At 34.7% G+C, this 23,913-nt stretch overlaps 2 protein-coding genes across 4 annotated transcripts in view; one reads left to right on the forward strand and one right to left on the reverse strand.

Annotated features, from left to right (window-relative positions):
• Positions 1 to 4,955: 4,955 nt before the first annotated feature.
• LOC145672871 (uncharacterized) lies at positions 4,956 to 19,077 on the forward strand. 3 transcript variants are annotated; one of them, XM_081742047.1, is made up of 4 exons: positions 4,956 to 5,040; positions 8,780 to 8,971; positions 9,595 to 10,033; positions 15,937 to 19,077. In XM_081742047.1, the coding sequence occupies exons 3-4, from the start codon at positions 9,705 to 9,707 to the stop codon at positions 16,910 to 16,912; spliced, it is 1,305 nt and encodes a 434-aa protein (XP_081598173.1). In that variant the 5' UTR covers positions 4,956 to 5,040; positions 8,780 to 8,971; positions 9,595 to 9,704; the 3' UTR covers positions 16,913 to 19,077. The 3 variants fall into 3 exon arrangements, with proteins under 3 accessions (XP_081598173.1, XP_081598172.1, XP_081598175.1); XM_081742046.1 differs by lacking the exon at positions 8,780 to 8,971 and having other exon boundaries at positions 4,985 to 5,040; XM_081742049.1 differs by lacking the exons at positions 4,956 to 5,040; positions 8,780 to 8,971 and adding an exon at positions 5,062 to 5,221.
• Positions 19,078 to 19,299: 222 nt separating this feature from the next.
• The window catches only part of LOC145673328 (pickpocket protein 28-like), a 75,054-nt gene continuing 70,440 nt past the window's right edge, over positions 19,300 to 23,913 (reverse strand). Inside the window, exons 10-11 of the mRNA XM_081742927.1 lie at positions 23,611 to 23,702; positions 19,300 to 20,073 (exon numbers count right to left, since the gene is read on the reverse strand). Of these exons, the coding sequence (XP_081599053.1) occupies positions 19,922 to 20,073; positions 23,611 to 23,702 (244 nt within the window). The 3' untranslated portion in view covers positions 19,300 to 19,921. The remainder of the gene's footprint in view (positions 20,074 to 23,610; positions 23,703 to 23,913) is intronic.

Below are 23,913 nucleotides of genomic sequence, written 5' to 3' on the forward strand. Positions count from 1 at the left end.
TAAATAGTCCTAAGTGTATATGCTCAGAAATAGAAGATTTTGTAATTGTATTCTTTATAGCAGATTTTTTACAAAATTCCAAAACCATGGTAAAACTGCCGTCCTGAGGGAGAAACCACGCAAAGAGGGCCTCCGACTCGAATGTGTTAACTGTGATATATATATATATATATATATATATATATATATATATATATATATATATACAGCTATTTTGTTTGTGAAAAACAGACTACCTGAATTACAGTGCAGATACAACTTGCATTCGTACAATACAAAGTACAATAAATTCATAGATGTATCATATAAGAGACTAAATAAGTCGAAGAATAACTATGATGTACTAGGCATAAAATTGTATAATGGGTTACCAAGCGAATTATCTTCAAGTCCCATGAGTGTGTTTAAACATAAATTATACAATTGGCTACTAGAAAGACCGTTTTATACATTAGATGAATACTTTACGCAAATTAAATGTGAAAGTTAACATATTGTAATTTTGATGTATATTTTGACGTTGTCTATTGCCATAATTGGTTCAAGGACAATAAAATTATTATTATTCAGGTATTCAGAAGAGACTTTTTTTTTAAAAAAAATCCCGAACCTTCTATGTTCCTTGCAGTAGTGGTTCACTAAACATTGTCGTTAACGATGCAGCCACAGCATCTCAGTATGTTGTTTCTTTCTTTTCTTTCTTTTTTCTTTGTATATTTAATGATTTTTTTCTACGTCAGTTCAACGTTGGGCTATACTAAAGGAACGTAGTAACAGTTTTACTTTAAAACCATTAAGCACCACAAGGTGGGAGAGCCGAAATTGATGCTCTGACTCCACTTAGATATGAAATAGGGAAGGTTTATGATACCTTACCTCAAATAAGTAACGGCAATATACAGATAGAATGGTCGCCAAAAATGCTCTGTGTATAGCAAATCAGCTGCGTGACTTTCCTTTCCTTTGCTCACTCGTTATCTGGTATGACTTTTTACTCCACATAAACATAGTAAGCAAAAGTCTCCAAAACATTGATTTTCATGTGTTGGATGCAATCGGATTTTTTGAAAATATATCTGAGTATTTTGAGATGAACAGAAATGATTTGAGATTTGTGTATTAAATAGTCCTAAGTGTATATGCTCAGAAATGAAGATTTTGTAATTGTATTCTTTATAGCAGTATAGGTGCAAAGTTTCGATCTTATTTAATTGATGTGTACTAATTTAGATGATGTGTGCTTACTTAGTTGGCATCAGCATTAGATATGGATGATCCACGAATAGATACTACAGTCGAAGCTCGAAGTCGAAAGAAGAAGAGAGAGTTTCAGTGCGGGGCAGATGATGAAGCTATTGAAGATCCACAAACAAGATCGATTTTTATTACAAAATTCTAGACGTTATTGTGTTAGCATTAAGAGAAAGGTTTGAGCAACTTAAACGCCACAGCGGGTATTTCGATTTTCTTTACAATATAAGTAATCTTAAAGATATACCACCTGAACTTTTGTGTGATGACATCATTTTAACACTCAAAGAATCGGATGATATTAACCCTTGTGATTTGAAAGACAAACTGAAAGTGTTATCCGCTATAATTAAGCCTAAAAGTTCACCAAAAGAGACTTTAAAATTAATTAAGGAACATGCTTTTGCTTCCAATATTAGTGTTGAACTTAGGGTTTTGTTAACCTTACCAAATGCCTGAAACACACTTGAGTAGTGTAGCGGTATCAGTGGAACACGAATTGGCTGAAACATTGAACTATGCGAATGTGATAAATGAATTTGCTCATATCATAGCAAGAAAAGTTTCTTTCAATTAAAATAAGTTAAATATATATGTATCTCTATTGTATTAGTACATTATAAGGCTTAGGCTAATCTCTTCAATATTATCTTCACACTCCATTGGAAACACCTTTTGATATAAAATAAGCTTAACCTTTTAATTACGGAGCCTTTTAAAAAATAAAGCCTGGGATACGGCGCCAATTTTGAAAAATATGTAGGGTCATTTTCAAATGGCTGTGGATCAGGCCCTAATAGTCGTAGCCTCACGAAAGTTGAAGCATTTTACAGAAAATACATGAAAGTTTCATAATTAGAATGGTTTACCCCCCGACCACTCTAATCTAGGATTACGGGGTGGGGGAAAACAGAATTTTTACAACTTTGCTAACAAAAATTTTGAGTTCCGTCGCCCCTCTGCCGCTCTAGAAATTGACGATGCGTATAAAGTGTACATCAAAATGTTCTTTGGTATATTCTCAATAACATATGACAACAGTGTTAACATAAGATACATACAGCATAATTAGGAAATTTCTCAAAATTATAATGTAACTACGCCACTGATTAGGGCAAAATGACAAAATGCAGGGTTATTTTCAAATGATCGTAGCTCAGACTCTAATAGCAGTAGACTCACAAAAGTTGAAGCATTTTACGGACAATACATGAAAGTTTCATAATTAACATGGTTCTCGCCCAACCACTGTAACCAAGAATTAGGGAGTGGGGGAAAACAAAATTTTTACAATTTTTCTTATAGAAATTTTGGGTTCCGCCCCCCTCCGCCGCCTTAGAAGTTAACGAAGAAGATAAAATTTACATCAAAATGTTCTTTGATATATTCTCAATAACATGTAACAGCATTGTTAACATACAGTATAATTAGAAAATTCCTCAAAATTATAATGTAACTACACCACTGATTAGGACAAAAATGACAAAATGCAGGGTTATTTTCAAATGATCGTAGCTCAGGCTCTAATAGCAGTAGACTCACAAAAGTTGAAGCATTTCACGGAGAATGCATGAAAGTTTTATAATTAATATAGTTTTCGCCCAACCACTGTAACCAAGGATTAGGGGTGAGGGAAAACAATTTTATTTACAATTTTTCTTATAAAAATTTTGCGTTCCGTCCCCTCCGCCGCCCTAGAAGTTGACGAAGATAAAATTTATATCAAAATGTTCTTTGATATATTCTCAATAACATACAACAGCATTGTTAATATAAGATACATACAACATGATTAGGAAATTCCTCAAAATTATGTATCTACGCCACTGATTAGGACAGAAATGACAAAATGCAGGGTTATTTTCAAATGATCATAGCTCAGGCTCTAATAGCAGTAGACTCACGAAAGTTGATGCATTTTACGGAGAATACATGGAAGTTTAATAATTAGTATGGTTTGCGCCCGATCACTGTAATCAAGGATTAGAGGGGTGGGAGAATCATCATCAAAGTCATCAAAATTAAATTCGTCTGTCTCTGAGGAAGGAAATTCAATTTGTTCTTCATCCCACTCCGAATCTGTGTCCATTGCTTCCAACTCGTCTCGAATGTCTTCTGAACGGAGAACATCTCTCGATGCCATTTCTACTAATACACGCAACACCAAAGTCTCACAAGTAAAACCAACGGTAAAGGCGGATTTTCATGCATGCGTCCGTTGCGTTCTTTGCTTGCGATTTGGCTGAATAGCCAATCGAAAAAGTTGTTTAAATACAGTTCTACGTACAACATAACTTTCTGTTGGCTAGATATAGAAATCGCAAACAACGCAAGCAATGGACGCTTGCATAAAAACCGCCCTTTAACAAATTTTCAAATTTTAGGGTCCGTAAAGGTAGATTCTACTGTATGTTAAATTAAAATTTGTCTGCAGGAAAGAATGCGCTCACAACACTTAGTTCAGACTAACAACACACATATGAAAAGAGGAACAACCTCTACGTCCTACAAGGGCTGTAGAAGCCCAGAAACCCAAACAAACTCTCTTATCACTCTAGGTTGTTACCACGTACAGAAATAAATCTTTCTTTCTCAGCCAGGTCAAGACCTCTCCCCACACCCTCTATTCCCAATTACGTCCGTGGCACCAAGATTGGAAGGGAAAGGTCTCCTGACAGATTATTTATATTTTCTTTCACAACAATTAACTTATTGTTGTGTTAAACCTCTGAGAACAAAACTGCGAACTTTAAAAAATTAAATGCGTTTTAAAGAGCATGTATGACAAATACAAACAGTCACGTTCGTTCACTTTAAAAAGCAATAACAACATAATTTCTGTATTCAGCAGTTGCCTAGTATGTCTCCTGAATAAAACACATGCAAGTGCATATATTTGATACCCAGAAAGTTAAAAAACAATTAGGTTTAATGGGCAAACTGCAAGGTATCTATAAATAGTTACTTCGTATCCCAAGCCTTATTTTAAGGTAACTAAATATAGTTACTTCGTGTCCTAAAGGTTAAAAATTAAAATTCTTAGTCGTGACTAAAACTTAAGGAGCCGTTTAAATATTACTACTTAAGCATTTGAGAGAGGCAGTTTCTTTTTTTTCTATCTTTTAATTTTACTTTTCCATTTTATACATACTTTTAAATGGGGCATCTTACTTTTTCGTGACACTTGAACGTCTTTTGTCAAAAGACGGTTTGTAGATTAAAGGGGCGACATGTGAAAGTACCGCCCAGGGCGGCAAAACTGCTAGCGCCGGCCCTGTGTGTAATATTCGTAATTTGAGCTATAACGGGAAACAAATGACGCTAGATTGACAATTTCTTCCTCGTTTTAATTTTTTTTTTCATATATGGCTATTATACTATTTTGGTTTATTGATCACCTTGAAATAGAGGCGCGTTTTGTTTCCTCACAATACATACCGAGGATGATAACTGTTTTCCTTTTTAATTTGCAGTCTCTGTTGTACTACGTGCGAGAGAAGTTTCATCTACTTCACGGTCGTTCGGGGTTCTATTTAGGATGTTCTTAGAAAGTAATTTTTAAAAAGAGCACGTTCTTGTTTTCGACTCTTGAAAGAGGGGGGTGAGAAGTGTTCTAGGACTTTACCCTTTTTAGTTTCATGTTATAGAGCTATGTATTATAATGGTAAAAAAATAATGAATTCAGCCCTTTTTGTTTCAATTTGGTAATATTTTTCAACCCACTCCAGAGCTAGGACAGGCAACACTGTAAAACACTAAGAATAATTGCATCTTTACAGGTCAATATATGTACGTTTCTGTATGGTTTAACAGTTACTTCATTATTGTATTTGGTGGAGATTTTTTTGCCATACATGAATTTACTGCATAAATGCTTATTTTTAAATATATTCACCCTCTCTGTATCGTAATAACTTTTCGAGTGTGGACTTGCTCCCTATGTGCGTATTCACTTCAGGAAAGCTTCAGTGTGTGTACACTATTTGAAATATTGGGCAAGTTTTCACTATGGTCATTTCATTCCTTATACGTAAAGGTTTACTTTCGGCGAACTACTAGAAAGAGTCGTTGAAAGATAATTGTTTGACTAGTTTCTGTCTTATTGCCCTTTATAATGTTTCCACTGGGCGACATGAAAATATCTCACTTGGCATAGATAAAATTCAAGGGGCCCATCAGAAGTAATTGATGAAAAATCAGAATTCTTTCACAATTTACCTATTAATAGAGCTTGCGGATGTGTAGCATAAAAACTACAATGAAAAGATCAATTCAACTTCTGCTAGGTAGTCACTAAAAGCACGAATGCTATCTAAGCAAGCCAGGGCATGGCGAAGCCTATGGTGCAGCTAGTGATGGGTGAATTCCCGGGAAAACATTTTTCGGGAAGATTCCCAAAAATGGGAATTTATGTACAATCACAAATAAAATTGCATTCTATTACTATATTATGATTTCAAAGTTAAATTCGTTTTTATATCACAGTATATTATTACTTTTGTCCCCAGACGAGTGTTTAAAATGTATATTCTCAAACGTGTTATGTTATTTTATTATATTTAGAGAGTACGCATAAATGGATATTTATTTACAATGTCTTCTATGAAAGTAAATATGTTTCAAAAATGGTATAGTAAGTCCACATACGTTTAAACTGCTAAAAATTTTAAATTTACATGTAAGTGGATTTTCTAAACTTGACTCTACTACTGATATAAACATTTTAAATTTTATAAACAAATTAGGTTGGGTAACTAGCAGAAGACACATGTCCCAGCATTTTGTCAGCATATGCGCCTAAATATGTATGTTCGCAATATTTGCAAGATACTTTCTTATCTTTATGATTTTGCATGTAATATGGCCATACACGACCTTTCTTCCTGCCCACTTCTCGAAATTTCATGCGTTAATTCACATGTAAGAGAAGTCCGAGTACTTAAGAAATTCGAGTCAGAGACAGGAGAAAGACCGACGTCTATTACTAACGGTGGTTCAGTGTTTATTAATAGTACTTCGTCTCTATTTCTACGTAACTTTACATTACTTTACAAAATGGTTCCTTTTCATCTTTGTAAATGAGTACTTCGCTACTTTTGTCTATTGTTTAGCTTTTGGGGGGGGGCACCTAATTTTTTGCGATATTCTATTCCGATGCGGTTGTTTTATGGTTTCTTAAGTTAAATTACGTTACCAACATTAAATTTAGCCAGCACTGCACAGCGAGCGTTAGCGAGTGAAGGCGGGTTAGAGCCCTGCAGGGCACGTTGTTTTCTATCTTCGTTACCAGCAATTCACTTTCTTTTCTCATATAAATCACTTCCACTTAGCTTTACGGTTTGTACAAATCCCCTACTGCGCTAAAAAAAAAAAAAAAAAAAAAAAAAAGTGTTCGATACTTTCTTTACTGCTTGAAAACCACTATCAACTCGATTGTTCCGTAAATCATCCTACTTTTTGCTAGTTTTGGGCCTCCAATACTAAACAATTACCCTACGTTTTAGCGCAGTAGGGGATTAGTGCAAATCGAAATGCAACTTAAAAACTCATGTTATTAGTTATATAAAGTACAGTCAAAGAATTTTAAATTTATTAACCTCCAAATTCTTTAAAACTTAGAAGTAAATCATAATATATTAATGTAATTAGTCATACGGTTCTTATAATTTGGAACATAAAGTAAGAAAATGAAAATAAATCCCTTCCCGGGAATTTATAGGCCAAAGAAAAACCCGGGAATATTCACATTTTTTAAATTCCTTCCCACCGGGAATATTCCCACTGCCCATCACTAGGTGCAGCGCGTCCGAAAGTTGCAGGTGTGTCACCGGCTGTGAGTATGCCCCCAAGTGATGGTAGTGGAAAGAAGTGGGTTTTGACATGGAAAATAGCATCTAATAGAGCCATCTTTCATATGTACTTATTTATTTTATCCGTTGCGAAGCACTTGTTATGATTTTACATTAGTAACCCTACACTTGTGAACCTAAAATACAACTCTATTATTTTTTATTTAATTCTACTGCCTGCAGAAATTTGTTCCTTAGAAGCATGTATTTCCTCCAAGGTATTAAATTTTACCTGTAAGGTTTCCAAAATGTGGCGCGTCAAAACTACACCTGCACTACATTTTATTTGATTTCGATCTTTTGGTTCCGGTTTTGACAACTTATCTATTTCTCTAGGTTCGTTTCTAGTATCGAGTCACATGGTGACTTATTGTTGATGTTGTTGCTTGTCTGTTTGAGCGGAAGTGTGGTTGATATGACTTTACGTCATGTTCTGATATTTTTCTTCTCGATTTGGTCTTGCTTGTGTTTTGACTTTAAGTGCTGTGCTTCCTTGTTACAAGAACATTTCGCTTGAGTTGCTTTCTATTGTGTGTTAAACTGTTTCCTGGTGGCACATGTTTGATGTGGATGTTTGTTTTGAAAAAGAACAAATTGAAAATTTGAATATAGATCGTTTGTCGACATTAGTATCTGTCAATGAACTCTTTTTCAGTGGTTGTTCGTCCGTATTGGTTAATGGAGACATTTATGTGTGATATATTCCTCTAACTTGGTCAATCTTATTAGTGGGGTATACGTACAAAATATTGACAATGTTTGGTGCCATTCCAGGAGTTTGAGGTTTGCGCATGATTCAGAAGGAATGATGCAATTCTATTATTTATGGAGCAGGAATTTTTGGTCTCGTTATAATATTGGGGAGGAATATTTATTCATAAATCAATTGCCGAATTATATTGGGTGCAATTTTACTGTATGGATCCATACATCTGCAATTTTATTACATATATATTTTATTTTCAGTAAATCGACCTTTTGTAGCTCAATCATTTGTGGGGTGTGGTTCGACTTGCATTTCTCTCTACTTATTTTTTAAGGAGAGCTTCAGTTTGCATACATGATAAGAAGTATTGTGCAAACCGACCAACTTGTGGTAAATGTCCACTAATAGGCACGAATGCTATCTAACTGAGTTGGAACAGGGGCCCAGCGGCAGCGAGGGACTGCGTCCGTAGGTATTCTCGTCAGCGATGGTGCGTACATGTATAAACGAGGCTAGAGCTGACTACTGCTATAGCATAAGATTACTTACATTAGTGTGAATTATGTATTTGCTCGTTACTAAAGACATAATAGGTAACATTTCGATATGTTTTCATTGCTTGCATATTTGTGTTTCAAAGTAACATCACATTACTAACGTAAGTTTCACAATTATGTGGATCCTTTATACCTCCGAAATTTCTATGGTTACCCATCCCGAGCTACTACGCTCACTTCAAATACTTCACTGTACTTTGCATACTGTGCTTACTAGCCACTTTATGGTGAAATTCATGGATAATATGTTTGACTTTCAGTAATGTATTTTTACGTATATGTGCATCTCACAGGCAAGAACACAACATATTTCGACCTTTTACACGCAACTTTATTAAAATTTTATTACAAATATGTTCTGTAAATTTTACAAATCTGTGAAACTGCACTGTATTTTTACCACACTATAATTTCAGATATTTCCACAAGAAAATGTCGAATCCTTAAAGGAAGTATCCGCTCTTCTACATGAGCAGCCAATCACGCTTGGTAAAGAATAATTTGTGCGAATAGATTCCCGATACTCAATCTCCTCAAGGGCACTTCATCTTGGCGATTAGCACGCGAGGATGTCTGTTAATGTCACAAGACTAGCTTCACAGCAGAAGGTTGGCATTATTCTTATAGTACTAGACTTCTTGCTTTCAAGTTTTCCACTAGAACAGTCAAATTCTCTACAGTCTGCACACAGCAGCTCAATACACAACTGAATATTCCTCAATGTAGCAGTAAGCAGACTAGAGCAGGTTTGAACTAGTTCACACCAGCTGACGGCTTAGTACTACAGAGCGACGATATCTTAATGGCTCTCAACCTGGAAAACAATATGTAATTTGAGTGAAATGTACCACACTGCGCAGTATGAAGTCACTTGTGAAAATAGAATGTATTTAGATTACAAAATAGTAATTTTATACTTACATTTAACATCAGATTTCATATGTATTTTTCTCTAGTCTTCTCATTGATATCTGAAATGCAGAGACTTTAGTCTTATTAGAGTGTCGCAAATTAATATACCTTATCATGAAGTAAGTCATACTTTCTTTAAGCTTCTTTCGTAATGTATAGTTTATCTCGATAATGTGTTTTTCGCCTGTTTTAGCTTCGAGGCTGTAGGAGCTCTTAGTTCCCATTAATCAAAATTATTTTCAACAAACTAATTAAGTCTTTTTTTATTGTAGAGTATAATGACTAAAACATATTGATTATAATATTTTTATGGTTTCAGAACTGTTCTCCTCTCAAATAAGTGGTGAAAATTCAATTCCACATTGTAATCAACTATTGAGTGAAATAATTACATTTGATCGTTCTAACATTACTTCGACTAACGTTGAAATGGAACCAGAAAATGGAGAGGTTGTTTGGATCAAAACTGAGAAGGAAACAGAAGATGAACTTCTTGTTGAAGATTACCAATATGAGCTATATAATAGTAATTCCAGTGAATCTAAAATTATGGATCCTTTCTCAGTATGTTCAGTGTCATTGGAATGTAAGAAAGAAGAAGAAAATGAAACGGAGACACAGAGTGTCATTAGTCAGCGCTCTTTTAAAAGCAAAGAGAACAATGCAATATCCGAATCAACCAATCAAGTATCTGGTGTTATTGGGGATCGGACAGACGAAACCTTCAAAGAAATGGATAGAAATTCTCAGAAACTCAGGTACGTTTACACGCATATACTATTTCTTCAGAGTTATGCTTTATATGATTTTCTAAAACTCAATATTCTCTTAACTATCCGAGAATACTGAAATTAGTCTCATTTTCTTGAAATTAGTCTAATGAAATCACAAATAGTTGCATAAATGCAAGAAAATAATCTAGTGCTTATTTTTAGGTATTTCTCTTGTGCTTCATGATGATACTTTACATTCACGTTTAACCTTTTAAGGACTAGTCTCTGGCAAGGCTATTATTTGTCGTACAGGAAAAAATAATTTCACATGTACGCCAGACATTGAGGACAGTCATAGAAATGAAGGGCTTAGGTACAGTAACAAGAAGGAGAAAATTTCGGAACGTCGTACCTACGATAATCACCCTATATATTCATATTTTTCGATGGACTGTAGTCTACCCTCTTGTTGGAAGGCCTACACATGCCCCTAATGTTCACAGGGACATGAACGATACCTCGTTGGAAAGCTAACGAAACGCAGATTCCAAAGAGGTAACTTTTATGCCCCTATACCTAAACCGTAAAAGACGAAGAAGAAAGTAAAAAAAAAAAATGAAAAACCCACATGTACGCCAGACATTGGGGAGAATCATAAAAAATGAAGGTCGTAGATGCAAGAGCAAGGGAGATATAAATTCTGAACCTGGTACCTACGAGAGCAAATGTGATGCATTTGTTCTTCAGCTAATATTGTACATGGAAAGATTATTTCATGAAAGTAAGATTTTCTGCCCTTTGTGGCTTCGAAACAGGAGGATTTCACGTTCTAGAAATATATAACTTATCAATAAAGCGAGACAGAGTTAAGATTTTGCATCCTTTATGGTCTGGTCCATTGCTGGTGTGTAGGTACTATTAGCAGCAAAAATAGAACACTAGGGGAGCGCGATGTCTTCTCACTTATGAATATTTGACATTGTGAGTCAAATTTCAGGGAGGTTGAAATACAAGGGTGACAGAACGTGTGGCCTACAACTTACTTTCAAACTCGTGAAACCAGCAATCTATCCCTCTCTTGAAATCGCTTTTCAGGTTGTGTACGGGTCGCACAAAAATTACCTCTTTGGAATCTGTATCCCATAAGCTTTTCAACGAGTAATCGTTTATATCCCTGTGACAATTAGATGCTTCTCTAGGGCTGCAACCTGAGTGTAGACCACAGTTCATTGAAAGATATAGTATGACTACTTACGACGTTCTGAATTTTTATCCATCGTGCTATTGTACGTTCGCCCTCCATATTTATATGATTATTCCCAATGTCTGGCGTACATCTGCGGCTATATTTTCCTGCGTACAACAAATAATAGTGTTGCCAGAGTAGTACAAAGGACAAATCAATCTCCGGGGCCCAAGGTTACCTCGTTGAAATCTATGCCCCATAATTTTTTCAACGAGGTATCGTTCATGTCTCTGTGACAATTAGGTGCATCCCTTGGGCTACTAACCTGAAAGTAGATAACAGCAGTTCATCAAAAAATATGCATGGACATATCGTTGGTACGATATTCTGATTCTTGAATATATCTTTTGATATTGTATCTTTGCCCTTCATTTCTGATATGATTTTTTCCAATGTGTGGTGTACATGTGAGACTATTTTTTCCTGCGTATGGCAAAAAATAGCAGTATCTCTATTATATTATAGTATCAAATAATAGTGTCTCTATTGATACTAATTTTTATGCTTGTAGCTCCTTTGTAGGGGAGTTTTTCCCAAACGCTATAGAGAGGAGAGGGAACTGAAAAGAAATCTGGTCCTATTAACAGGCCAAACCCTTTTTGCCAGTCGATGGAGCAAACTACAACTTTTGCTTTACCTCAAAAACTCGTTATATAATCCTCATCAACCCAATAGTATATGTGGTGTTTCTTCCTTTACGGAATGCAACGGTGTCACGGTGGCTCAGTGGTAAAGCGTTCATCTCTGTTGCATGAGGTCCCCGGTTCGATCCTAGCTCGCGCCAAGTGAACTTTGTCGTGGACAAAGCGTGTGCGTGTGTTTCCTGTGGATTCTCCCGTTTGCTCCCACTTTCATTCCACCATTTCATTCATTTCTCATCATCGCCGTCTCCTTTAGCCTAGCCGGCGTAACCATTGGACGTAAACTCAAAAATTTCATTTTCTTTTCCTTTCCGGAATCCAAATTGATAACTCCATTATCTCTTTAATCGTGCTTTTTAATTGCTTATTCAACATAATCTTTCGATTGTGGAAAATGAAGTTAATAGTATTTGTGATTGCTGCACTTCTTTACGTGTTTTTTCTTAGATAATGCAACCATTGTAACACCTAGAAAATTTCTCACCGTTCTCTGCTCAGGTAGATCTTCTTAGTAAGTGAAGTCTGTACTTTCATTGAATCCTATTGCATAGTCTCCTATTTTGTTGACCCAATACACTAGTATTTCGTTGTCTTCAGTGGCTTTCCTCCTTCTTTGATGGCTTGTACTACTTCACTTTTCAGTATACTAGGAGTCCTTTGTCTTCTTCATCCACTTCTTCTTTTCAATTTTCATGAATTTAAAGCAGTAAATAATAATGAAACCACTTTCTTCAGTAATAAATTTTTCTCAAGTTTTTCAGTGGGGTAATTAATATTACGGACGGACTGGTTTTGTCCCGTTAGACGGGCCATGCTCACACTGCACCATTCTTTTTTATTGCTTTGCAACGACGAGTGACGCTCGCACCTCGTTTTGTGTTTGTAAATTGTGATTGCGTAGTTTAGACTGCAAGCGCTACATGGCGTGGGTTTTGAGTTATTCGGAACAGTCTGTAAAATGTAAGGGGAATCAACAGCAAACAGTAAAGCCCGATGCTGTACTAGATTATAATTTCAATAAGAGTGCTGTTGATCGGAATGACCAACTAGTGAGCTACTAACCTTTCAAACGAAAGACATTGAAATGGGTTAAGAATGTTTTTTTTTCACCTCTTCATAAGGTCAGTGGTGAATGCATATATAATTTTCAAGAAACTATAACCAGATAACAGTAGCATGCCTCTTGAGTAATTTATCATTAAAGTGTGTGAAGCTCTTGTTATAAAAGAAGGTGAAGATCTCCAAAAATCAACCTTCAACCTCATCTACAGCTGATAGATTCACAGGGTGTCACTTCCCACACAAAGTACCACGTACGGACAACGAAGCAAGACCATGCAGATCTTGCAATGTTTGCGGAGGCGGACATAAAAATTAAACATGCAAGGAGACTATATTTTACTGTCTCCAATGTAATGTCGGTCTATGCGTTCCAAAGTGTTTTGAACTTTTTCACACTAAGGCTAATTACCTGTGATTTTTCAGTTTTCATGTGCAGATAACAAGCATCATTGTTGTAATCTCGCAAATTGTGTATTTTTTGGGTGTTTTCCAACTATACTTACATAACTTTTTGTTACATTGTAAAATTTTTTCTCTATTTGCGTAATTAATATACACATTAAATAAGTGAGAAAATAAATATGAAGTGTTACATGTAAAATCCTGTGTAAAGAAGAAGTTCTGTAAATTATGGAATGGTACAATCGATCACCTTATGTTGAAAACTACGAGTATTTTCTACGAATTTTTAAATTATACCAAAGAAAATAGTTTGCAGAGAAACCCCCGGTATTTAAAGGCTCGTCAGGAATGTGTTAATTACTCGGATACATACAATAATTTTTAGATCTTTGCAGTCTGGTTTCGAAATTCTAATCAGGATCTTTCTACGTTTTTAATTATTTACAATTTCGTCCTTTAGTTCGCTAAATGTCAACTCAGTACCGTTATTATTATTTTTAAAAAGTTTAATTTATTTATGTAATTTACGTTAAAAATTGAAGATTCTACTCTCTTTGTCTTCTGTACATTCCAGTTGTTTGACTCCCAATGTTCATAAACTAATCCACTAAAGTAAATGTTAATTTTGATAAATGATCATAATCATAACTTACGAATACATTTACAGTTGTATGCATCTGGAAATACCGGTTCATTACTTTGGTGTTCATTTCTTCTTACCATCTTTGTGATTTCGATTTCATTAGTTATCTCTTTTGTACTTTACTCGTTGTTTAGTAGCCCGGATGATGTAAAAAAATTTTCAATCAATCCATGTTTGCTTAATATATCAAGTCTCCAGTAACCTATTAGACTTATTGGCGAATATAAAGAATCTACTTTTATGTTCCGTAAGAATCATAGGAATTCAAGTAAACATTAATAAAATGTAAACTTTAATTGCATATAATATAAATTATGTGCTGTTTAAAAAATTTTGCAAGCTATTCTTTTACATGAATGATATACTTATTAAAATTATTTATATTTGTGTACTCTATTTTATCGGTCTGGAAGCAATTTCGCTCCCATCTTTCGTTGTAAAAGGAATTTATAATCATTGTTAATAAGTTTACTCACATCGGAGTTTATCGGAATCTTCGTGAACCCACATAATATTGTTCAAGGTACTAATTTAATACTCTTATATTGTTTACAATAATACATCAAAAGACTTTATGCGTTGTTGTATGGTTACTTCACTTCGGACTTCGGTGTTAGAGACTACTGTTCGATTTGTAATTAGAGCTAATGGTTCGGATCTTACGTAAGCTTCAACTCTACATCTCACAAACCATCGTTGAGACAGGGACACGAGCTGTTATCCATACAATTCGTCAAAGAATTTAAATTACCCAAGTTCGCTGGTTTTTTGACGGATTCCAGTTCAATTTTTCTAGATTTTTGAGATATCAAATCTTTATTTCAATCAAAGCAAGATGTGCTTAACATTGCTCATGTTAGCAAATGTGTTGTAAGATAAAATTATATTATTTCCAAGCGTTTTGCTATTCTTACATTTCAGTAATGTAAATAAACACCGAACCCAAGAAAACGATAATAAATTCTTCGGTACTGAAATTATTTGCAGTTTTGTTCCTTTAAAGGTGTAACTTTAGAATTAGTTTAGTATAGCTTCCTCGTCTAAATGTTAAATTGACTGTAGCAATCGAATATTATCAACAGAAGATTTTTTTACTTACATCCTATGCATTTTTATGTTGTGCTGGTGTTGTCTAGTCCGTTCTGTCTACTCTGTTATCTCAGTCTGCTCATTTGCTTGCAGAAGGTTTAAGGATATTTTTTTATTGATATATTTAGGTATAGTGTCGCAACTATCCAACGTATGGTAATTTTATGAGACATTATTTTGTCAAAAGTGAATTGCAGAAATCATATACTGTTGAGCTCAGCAACAGAATTTTCATTGAGATCAAGCTGTTTTTCGAAGGATAATATTTTTAAATAAGGTACTTTTACGTTTGCAGGCGTTTGTGATACTGTTTGCGACACTACTAGCTTGTGTCGCACAAGAATACACTAGTATTTTGTGTTGTCCTTTGAAGTTTAGATTTTTGATAGTTTGACGTAAGCTGTTTGGAAAAATAGATTGACTTGATTTAGTAGTATCACGGAGTAAGTAAAACAATGCCATTTTCTCGGAATGTGCATTGTAAAAATTTCAGTTTTTATCCTTTATTTGAGGTTTTATGAGATATTAAAATAAATGATCTATCCTATATATGTATATATATAAACTGAATCTTCTACGTTATTCATATATAGGAGAAAATAAGATACTTCTGTCTAGAAAACGCAAATGATATGAAATCAGTCGACAGTTTTTGCAGTCATAACTGCATCACGAGATACCCAACGTATGGGTTACTCAGTTGTGTGATGCAACAATGACTATCTTCAATGGAAATTCCATCGTTATTTTCCTGTTCAATTATACAGAAGCAGATGTGTCTTTTACGTGTTAGGTAACGTTTATTTCAGTCTGTATTTTCAAAATTATTTGAATTTGTTAGTTTCCATGACTATACTCTTTACAGAAACGGGAATACGATGATTTTCCACGGTGAAAGAGAGCCTTACATGTACCAGGAGTTTGGGATGGGAACTAGTCAGACAACAGATTTGAATACAGTTTTGTTAACACACACTACTGAAAAACTTTATACATGTCAGCAATGTGGAAGCAGCTTTAGTAAAAAAAGCGAATTCGATACGCACATTTTATCACATACCAGTGAGAAGGATTATTTGTGTCTCGAGTGTGGGAAGTGGTTTGTTAATAAATCAACTTTAAGAAGACATGTGCTAATACATTATTATGACAAAAATTATGTATGTCAGGAGTGTGGAAACAGATTTAGACTGAGAACCGATATGAAAAAACATATGCTAACTCATACTGGTGAGAAACCTCATACGTGTCAGATATGTGGAAAGGGATTTAGTCAAAGAAATAATTTAAAAACGCACATTTTAATACACACCGCTGAGAAGCCTCATGTGTGTCCTGTATGTTTGAAAGGGTTTAGAGATAAATCAAATTTAAAAGTTCATGTGCTAACACATAATGCTGAGAAACATTATGTATGTCAGGAGTGTGGGAAAAGATTTAGTAAGAAATCCGGTATGAAAGTTCATATCCGAATACATACAGGTGAGAAGCCACATACATGCCAAAGTTGCGGGATGCGTTTTAGCAATACTTCTAATTTAAAAAGACACGTTCTTACACATTCTGGTGAGAAACCTTATGCATGTGAGCAGTGTGGAAAGGAGTTTAGATGTAGAAACCATTTGACAACTCACATTCTAATACACACAGGGTGTAAACCTCATATGTGTTCGGTATGTGGAAAGGGTTTTACTGTGAATTCTAATTTGAAAACCCACATGCTAACTCATACAGGTGAGAAACCTCATAAGTGTGAGGAATGTGGGAGAGGGTTTGTTAAGAAAAAACAGATGAAAATACACATGTTAACACATAAAGAGAAGCAGCCTGAAATGTGTTAGAATTGTTTGCTGTATCTAATTCAGGGAAGTAGAGGTTAACTGACAAAATTTAACAAAAATTTGTGGTAGAGAGTTTCTGAAAATCAGAAAGAGAGTGTAAAGAAAGAGGCAATTACAATATTAAAATGTTTGTATGAGAGACTAAGTAGTATGCAATCAAATATTCACTTTCAGAATCTTTATATTTTGTATAATAGAGGAATGTCATGCTTTCGATAAGTGTGGAAAAATATTTAAAATATTTAGTCATACAGTATTGAGGAAAGATGAAATTTTTAGTTTTACTTCCCACTTTTATAGCGTGTAGACTTAAGGTGTCGATGGTGAAAATGAATGTAAAAATAGACAAGACAGCGTTTGTCTGTCATAAAGTGTAATTGGCGCAAATGGGATAAAGCCAGAAATCGCACACATCAGAGGGGTGTTCTATTAGTGAATCACCACGATCCGATTCCGATGGGGAAACTATATATTCAAATATACAAATAAATAGGAATAGAGAAAATGGTAGAATGAAATATTTGTTGTAGATATAGATGTGGAATTTACAATTTTTTACTAGTGAGTTTAAACGTAAAATGAGTGTATGCATCTACATGTGTAAGTGTTGTGGAATTATTTATTTATTTATTTATTTTTAGAATACTTTGTTCTTTAAGCCATAATGCAGTGCCGGGTGGAAAATAAGTGCTGATGTGTCGGACAGATCTCCCGATAATCACAGATTAACTGTATTAGAGAAGAGTTTGTACCCCTGGGATTGTTCTAAAAGTTTTATTGAATGACCTTACAGTATGTCAGTTTATCTGATAATACTACACACAATGGACATTTTTTTGACCAAAGGTAATTTAAAGACATCATCATGTAGAACTAGTCTTCAATATATCACATACTAAAGATCTCAGAAAATTCTTTTTTACGGATGTGAAACGCTTCAAACAATGCAAAAATGAGCTGCTTACGTCACAGGAACAACAAGAGGCGTGTCATACAGGTACTAGAAACACACTTTTCTTCTTTCAATGTACCAAGGGCCAATACTTTATATGTAATGATTACTATTTGCTGTAATAATCCTATGATTAGATTTAGTTTCGAAGCTAAAAATTTTTTGCAATAAATAATCCAGTAAAATTCTAATATACGGGGTGTAAAGAAAAGGTTTCAAACTTCGAAAGGTGATTCCTAAGATCAGAACCAGAGATAAAGTCCTGTTGCAACTTCTCGATTTTAGCTTCGGCTTGGAGACACAGGGTTGCCAACTTGGATTGACTCCTGACAATTGGAACTGAATACAAACATGTGGACAAACTTTGGAAGGTGGTTCCTGATATAACAAGCGAAAGAATCCTGTTGCAATTTCTCGAGTTCAGCTTCGCTTGCGAGATACAGAGTATCCAACTTGAACATCAAAAAGCAATTCTGTTCAATGGTAATATACGGACTATATAATCATAAATAACAAGCTAAACATTATCAGAAAAGTTGCTTGTCAGAAGGTAATGTGTAGCAATACGCTGGAGGTTAGGGAAGAACAAGTGATTCCATCAGGTCAGTGCTGCCATCCTGATTGATTGAGTTTGGTTTGCGTATTGCACTATCATATTATTAGGCATCCAAATATTCGCTAATGAGCGTATGCAAGATATGAAGCAGACAACAGAACGTCTTTTATTTTTATTTTTATTTATTTATTTTTTTTTTACAGCACACTCGTTTTTGGAGTCGATTTTAGGTTCCAAGTGGCCAACCCTTTGTCTCGAAACCTAACCTCAAATCGAGAAAGTGCAAGAGGACTTTTCCTCTTGTTTTGATCTGAGGAATCACCTCCCGAAGTTTATAACGACCTTTTTAGATCTCGTAGTCGTTTTCAAATGCACATTGTGTCTTGTTCATTTGGCAGAAGTGTTAAAATCAGGCCAGCCATCCTGAAGGAGATTTTCCTCATTTACCAGCCAAATGCTGGGGTGGTACCTAACATATAGGCCCCAAGCAGCTTCCTTCCTTCCCCAATCCTTTCTTCCTTACCTTTCCTGGGATAGTGTGCTCGCCGAAGTACGTCATCTCTCAAACGTGACGGGCTAAACATGGGCAGCGATGCCGAAAGCCGAGAAATCTTAAATCTTTGTGTCTCTTGTTAATAAAGTTAGTTTCTGAAGAAAAAAAAATTATAATGGGAAAGAGGAAACAGGTTATGATTTGTGGATAGTATTTTTTATCGTTTCTTCTGTAACAAATAAATTAGTAGTTGCAAACAATTGGTTATCATCTATTTAAATATTATTTCTAAGTACTGCAATCACTGTTCCTTAATTCATACCCAGTGTACAGCAAGGGACAAAATGATCTCCCCTTCCAAAAAATATTGCTCTGATATTGTCCTATATGCTACAATACCATTGTAACTTTTACAATGTGAAGCCGCAATTGTATAAGTAGGTCGTTCAATATATAAGTTCCCCTAAGCTGTGAAAAATTTGTTTTTTTAAGATACATGTGTAAACTATATGTAAATGTGTAGTGGGTTTCGGAACGTTCAACTTGCAATGCAGACTTTAACACCGAAAAAAAGATGGAAGTAATTCGACGCTAAATTGAGGCTATGTGGAGAGTGGGGCAGCCGTTCCCACCAAAATTCTTCAATTTTGTGTCTTGTTTGAGTGCTGATTGGTAGTGTGCATTATCGTCAAGAAGCTGCACAAATATACACATTTTAGTAAGTCAAAATAAATTTCCCTAGGTTGAGTAACTTCCCCTATAATAAGACCAGCACTTTTTGCGTGGAAGATCCATGTTTCATTCCCAGTGCGAGCTTATCCAATTCTAAATGAAATATGTTACATTTTAAATTACTTAATACTTTATTTATGCAGGACGCAAATACAAATAAAAGTAACGAATATCTTTAGAAAAATATTTATTCATTGACGAGTATAAGTTCTTTATCCAGTTCTAGAATGTTTTTTTAAAAAATGTGAGTACCATAGGATATATAATTGTCCTAAATTACTGAAATGCAAGATTACTGTCTGCTTGCACTTTGTTTCTGCGACGAGCAATTTGGTTGCAGATGCAACGAAGGGTGAAGAAGTACACAATCTCCACGGCACTCAGAAGGCTGAAGCCCAGAAACAGACTCATGATTCCGCCACTGTTCGCTGAAAATTATACAATTATCAAAGATACTTATGCTAGTACAAAATAAGTATATTACACAAGCTATGAGAATATTTAACATTTTTTTTTTCTTGTTAAAACTTAATACGGTAGGCCGAAGAAACATTCAAAAGAGTTATCGACTACGGTAATATGGTAGGGCCGAGGGTTGAGCGATTCTTACATGTTGTGCCCAAATAACTAAAATCACGTCAGATATAGAATGACGTTTACAAATGAGTTTCTAGAACTATTACACCAAATACACTAAAATACTATAATGTAAATACTATATATATATATATATATATATATATATATATATATATATATATATATATATATATATATATATATAATGTAAAATGTTCGGCGGTTAACCGGTTTTACACTGCTGGATTGATTTTGATGATTAATGATACACTTATGGTCACATAAACCTACAATCCCTTCCAGATAATAATAATAATAATAATAATAATAATATTATTATTATTATTAATAATAATAATAATAATAATAATAATAATTTAAAAGCAGTTTTTAAAGTTTTCGGGAAGGAAACCAAAATTTTTCGGTTTTGTCAAGCCTAAAAGCACTAGCTGCAACACATTTTTTTGACTTTGTACATCGTAGCTGCCCCTCTCAAAAACGACGGGCCCCTCTTACATAAATCTGCTGGCTATACCCCTGTTTATATATATATATATATATACAGTATATCGGAGGTGATTCCTGATAAGACAATATCTCTATAAAAATGTTGTGGAAATGCCGCAGGATTCTAAAACATGGATATTTGGATAGGGCACATAATAGTTCCTAAGTGAAGTCTTGACCCGACTATGGTAGGTCCCATAGTTTTGGAGCTATGGACCTTTAAAGTTTATTTTTTCATGTTTTCGACAGCCTATAACTCCGAAAGGGAGCATTTGCGCACCCAGATTGGTCTATACTTTTTGTGTTATCTTGGTGTTTGTTAGGAATCACCTCCCAAACGTCGCCGTTGTTTTGAAACACCCTATATATATGAGGATAAGTAAAAATATCCACAATGTAGCTATAACTTTTCTTACATTGTTTATACTGACCCCTGTCTTCGTTTATTTTATTGTTATGCTGTTGTGGTCATGCTACGGAAGTTCCATCCTAATTTCTCCATTTGTCTTCCTTTTGTTGTAGATAGATCATGGCCGCTCAATTAGAAGTTTGCACCAAAGACGAACAACGAATGGTGATCTGGTTTTAGTGGTTGGAAGGTTTATCAAGGGCCGCAATCCATCAGAGACTTTCGGCACAACAGGGGAACAGTGTCACCGCAACGGAGTGTCTATGAATGAATTCAAATACTCAAAAATGGTTCACACAAGTCAGGAGCCGGCCACATAGCATGACCGCAACAGTATAACAATAAAATGAACGTGGACAGGGGTCAGTATGTACAGTACAATGTAAGAAAAGTTATCCTGATACACTATTCTAACTTTTAAGCTAATGGACCAAACGAAATCAGAAAGTTCATATCTCGCAATGTCGGCAAAGAAACAACTGTATGTCGTACTTTGTGATATCACAACAAGATTAAAAGTTCCCAACCCAACGTCAAGTTTTGCTTTTAAAACGGCACATCAGGTTATTCAGGCACGTAGCCAAGGGGGGGGGGGTCCGGACCCCCCTTCGAGATTTTTCTTTATAATGTAAATATCAAAATTTATTTGAATTTTAAAATATATAAAACAAGGTAAATTTATATTTTCTCTAAAAGTACACTTAGTTTGTTTTATTGTTACGTATATATTTTATATTATTACTTTATATATTGTATTATTATATATTATTTTTTTTAATAATTGTAATACTAATTGTAGCGTATCTCTTGCAATTATTATTATTATAACTTGTAATAGTAACTGTATCTCTTGACGAAGCCATGAACGCTAAGTTCTTACGGCGGAAAATGAAATAAATAAAAGAAATGAAAAAAAAATTAAGCAAAGATGAAACAAAATGAAATGAGAAAAAGAAGAATCTGCGTTAAAATTAAAAAAAAAAAAAACTACAGGAAGCTTTTGGTTACTCTTTCTTATGAGTAGATTAGTATTACAGTAGGACGTCGATAATCCGAACGTGGTCCCTACAAGCTTTTTACATTTTGTCTTAGTTCTAGTGATAAACAAACAATAGGGTTGTCCGTCAGCGTTGTGTGAAATCAGTGGTTTTACAAAAGCTCATTAATATGTAATTGTTTCTCATGCATATATTTATTTTTATTTTCCCTTAGGCCTAAACAGGTTAAGTTTTAAGTGTGAGTTACAAGAACTGTGTAATTCAGTGTACGAGCAGGTTCTCCAGGAACATTAAAAGTAAGTAGCCTTAAGTACGGTATTGTAATTACTGTATGTACTGTATAACCACTGTATTGATAAAAGAGCATACCGTACGGTATATTTAAGCCTAAATAGCATTTTCTTGGTAATTTTAGAAAATCCGAACAATTTGTAAATCCAAACAACCTGTTGTTCCAATTAGCTCAGATTTTCGACTTCTTACTGTACTTGCAATACATGGTGGCGAGGCGAGCGAAATATCCTGGATGAGTCAGGGAATTTGAAATTTCTAGAAAAGTTACAGAATTCTCAGAATTTCTGCTACCAGTCAGGGAGATTTCAAGCTTCCGACAGCATAGTGCCGTTGTGTAACAGCCGTTGTGGACATTTTTGAACGTAATTTTTCTTCATCGCATCCTTGCAGTGTCAAACATGTTAGTTCAAAAACCATTTTCTACTAATCCTTTAACCTGTCATTTGGAACCGACAATAGTTGACGGGATAATAAAAACAAAAATTTATGTGTTAAGAAAGTTAGCATTTGATTCAACAGAGAAGATATTGTAAAATATTTTGCAAGACATTATTGAGTATGCACGTTTTATAATAGTGAATATGTACTTTTTATAATAGTTGAGGTCATAATGAAAGGAAAATTGTTATATTTGAATAAACAGAGGAAGGACGAAATATTATAAAATCTTTTTCAATACTTTTTTTTTTTTATATATATTCTTTTACTCGAGATTTCTTCATAGTTTGTTATTAAAATACGTACCAACATATCCTCATTTTATTGTCCTAACAAACCATCAATAGTTTAGATTGATCAAGCTCCTGGGCCTTCAGAATTTCATGTCCCCCCCCCCCCGTTAAGAAGTCCTGGCTAAACGAACCAATATATGTTCCAGTAAAATAGCCTAGAATGATCGAGCTCCTGGTGTGATGACCACAGTATTTCATGTCACGGACCCCCCCCCCTTCACGAAATCCTGGCTACGTGCTGGGTTATTACACATTTCAAATTTACAATGTTACATTTATTAATGAATTCGAAATCTTTGGACCTTGCATTACCACGAACATCCAAATTCTGTTAAGCTTTACAGCAGTAATAACGCAAATGAGCCAGACAGAAATATTGTAATTAATACTTTTACGATTAGTTTGGGCGTTTGAAAAGAATTATTTAAATACAAAAGTGTAACTTACATAAGAATTCCGTCAGACCAAACATCTCCCCGCGGCTGTAGCTGATAAATTGTCGATCCTTGTAGAACACTTGGACAACAGCAAGGTTCTCGCTAAAAGAAAAAGGGATTCACATTTACAAATAGATACATGGTATGTTATTCAGGTTATGTGCTATTCTCTATCATTACCGTTACATGTTAAGCAAAGTTCTAGGTGTTTGGTTAGATGTCCTAGGTTCGAGTCCCCTTAACAGACTCTTCAGCAGTTCTATCAGACTTACTGGAAACCATGAAAATTGTCAGGGTAACCGAATGAAGGACT

The sequence above is a fragment of the Thermobia domestica genome, chromosome 16, assembly GCF_964235325.1.
Source record: "Thermobia domestica chromosome 16, izTheDome1.hap1.1, whole genome shotgun sequence".
In the NCBI taxonomy this organism is placed as follows: Eukaryota; Metazoa; Arthropoda; class Insecta; order Zygentoma; family Lepismatidae; genus Thermobia; species Thermobia domestica.